Source organism: Gadus chalcogrammus, chromosome 8 (genome assembly GCF_026213295.1).
Source record: "Gadus chalcogrammus isolate NIFS_2021 chromosome 8, NIFS_Gcha_1.0, whole genome shotgun sequence".
Taxonomy (NCBI): Eukaryota; Metazoa; Chordata; class Actinopteri; order Gadiformes; family Gadidae; genus Gadus; species Gadus chalcogrammus.
Genome location: NC_079419.1, coordinates 5,126,081 through 5,128,421, shown reverse-complemented (window position 1 = coordinate 5,128,421; position 2,341 = coordinate 5,126,081). Strand labels below are relative to the sequence as shown.

Sequence of the window (2,341 nt, the reverse complement as noted above, 5' to 3'; positions counted from 1 at the left end):
CTACTTCACATTGATGTGGACATGGAAGAACCATGAACGTCGGAGAACCCTACGCGGTCGTTTGAGATTCATAATATCGGCTCACACAGCTTTTGGCCGTGATAATATATATTATATGATATAGATATCTGTGTAGGCTATATGATAATATTTTGATATAGAGCTCCAGGACTCCCGTGTGTTCTAGAATATTTACAGAACACGGCTAAAGGCTGTGTGCGCCTCGCCATTGTTGATACATCCACTGTAAACAGAGCGCATGGTACCGTGGCTGCAAGCTGCTCAGGGCCACACCCCCACCCTCCTCCTTGACCCGCCTCGCTCCTCCTCATTTGCATTATAGCTAGAGACACCAAAACAGCGCATTTGGGGGAAGCTCAATGTGCAACGGAGTGGCTGTAACTCAGCACCACGGCTGAATTTCGGGAACGTCTTTGAATACTGTGTTAGTTGCCCACTAATACCTACATTAAAGAATACATAAAATAGCATGTCATGGGACCTTTGAGTGTCATAGAAGCTGAACCCTCTCAGACACAGCCATCAACATCAACTGCTGCTCAGACAGAGCTCCACACATCCACACACACACACCCCGCCACCGTGCTCCCTTCGACATGACTCCCCCAAGGGATTGCAGTTTGAGTTCAGAGCAGAGAAGAACTTTCACCAAACTCATTAGCAGAGACTTGCAAAAACATTGTTTTTTTATACTTGTTTTCTCTAGATCCTGGTCTTATTTAAGTAACGGTGACCAAATGGCATTGATAACTATGAGGAGGTCATATCAGACGTATCAACTTGTTTTAAACAAAGAAATCCACAATTTGGCGTTCACTGTGTCAGAGCAGTGAAGCCTGTCTGAGCTGTGTCAACAAAGTGTTTGTGCTCTCGTGCGGTTCAAGTCAGACTCGTTGTCCTGCAATGTCCTTGGAGTTCGCTAAAGGCTCTGCCTTTTCATTTTCAAGGTTGACATCCTTAAATCCACACAGAAGTCTTCCCGTTTTTTAAAAGGGTCCCCGGTCTCTCCGTGGCCGACTTCGGCCGGGCTCCCTGCTTCTCCTGAACCGTGTTCACCCGGTTCTGCTCGGCCATGGTGCCCCCTGACATGGGGCTGCTCGTCCTGGAGGGGGGTTGGTTGTCGTTCTTGGAGCTGTACGTCTGGAAGGCCATGTCCAGCTGCTCCTGGGCCACCCGGAGGTGGCGGTGGAGGCTGGCCAGATCGGAGGGGATGTTCTCATCCGGGCTGGTGCACTGCTGCTCCTGGGCCACGTTGGCCATGTTCTGCTCGTGCGTGATCAGGCTGTTGGGGATCCGGTGGAGCGGTTTGTCCGACTTCACCACCAGGTTGTACCCGGGCGGGGACGACGGGATGTTCCGGGAGAAGGGGTAGCCGTAGGACGTCCGCCGGCCGCGGTCCCTCTTCTGGCGGAGGGTGTCCCGGAACGTTCCGATGCCCAGGTGGAACATCTCGCACACGTTGAGCAGCAGACACAGGCAGCTCACCACGTACATGATGAGCAGGAAGATGGTCTTCTCCGTGGGCCTGGAGATGAAGCAGTCCACGCGGTGCGGGCAGGGCAGGCGGTCGCACTCGTACGACGGGCTGACGCGGAACCCGTACAGCAGGTACTGCCCCGCCAGGAAGCTGATCTCGAAGATGGCCCGGGACATGAGCTGCAGGACGTAGATCCTCATGAGGCCCTCCTGCACGATCCTCCGGCGCCCGTCGTGCTTCTGCGGACCTCCGCCGCCGGCCACCGCCGGCTCTGGCCTGGCGTCCAGGACGTCGTCGTACAGCATTGGCTCGCCGTCGTCGACGTCCAGCTCCTCCTCCAGCGCCTCGTCCATCCGCCGGCTCTCCCGCCACCGGGTGTGCGGCGGGGGTTTCCTGCGGAGGCGGCCGTGGTGCCGGCTCCTCTTGCGCTCGTCCTCGGAGCTGCGGGCGATCTTGTGGATGGCGTAGCCCAGGTACATGACGGACGGCGTTGAGATCATGATGATCTGGAAGACCCAGAAGCGCACGTGGGAGAGTGGCGCGAAGGCGTCGTAGCACACGTTGTCACAGCCGGGCTGCTTGGTGTTGCAGGTGAACTTGGTCTGCTCGTCCGAGTAGATGGACTCGCCGCCCACCGCCGTCAGCACGATGCGGAAGATGATGAGCACCGTCAGCCACACCTTGCCCACAAAGGTGGAGTGGTTGTGGATCTCCTCCAGCAGCCGCGTGAGGAAGCTCCAGCTCATGGTGAGGGTCGAGGTGAGGGTTGGGGTCGGGGGTGGGGGTGGGGGTCGGGGGTCTGTTCAACTAAAAGCTGTGGAGATCAAAGGATAATGTGCGTTA

General features: G+C 56.4%; 1 protein-coding gene across 1 annotated transcript; it reads right to left on the bottom strand.

Moving 5' to 3' along the window:
- Nucleotides 1–263: 263 nt before the first annotated feature.
- gjc2 (gap junction protein gamma 2) lies at nt 264–2,244 on the bottom strand. The gene has a single exon (XM_056595935.1). The coding sequence runs from the start codon at nt 2,242–2,244 to the stop codon at nt 979–981; it is 1,266 nt and encodes a 421-aa protein (XP_056451910.1). The 3' UTR covers nt 264–978.
- Between the last annotated feature and the right edge of the window lie 97 nt (nt 2,245–2,341).

What these genes read in the sequence shown, in the direction of transcription:
- gjc2 (XM_056595935.1), bottom strand. Translation starts at nt 2,244, where the DNA reads ATGAGCTGGAGCTTCCTCACGCGGCTGCTGGAGGAGATCCACAACCAC.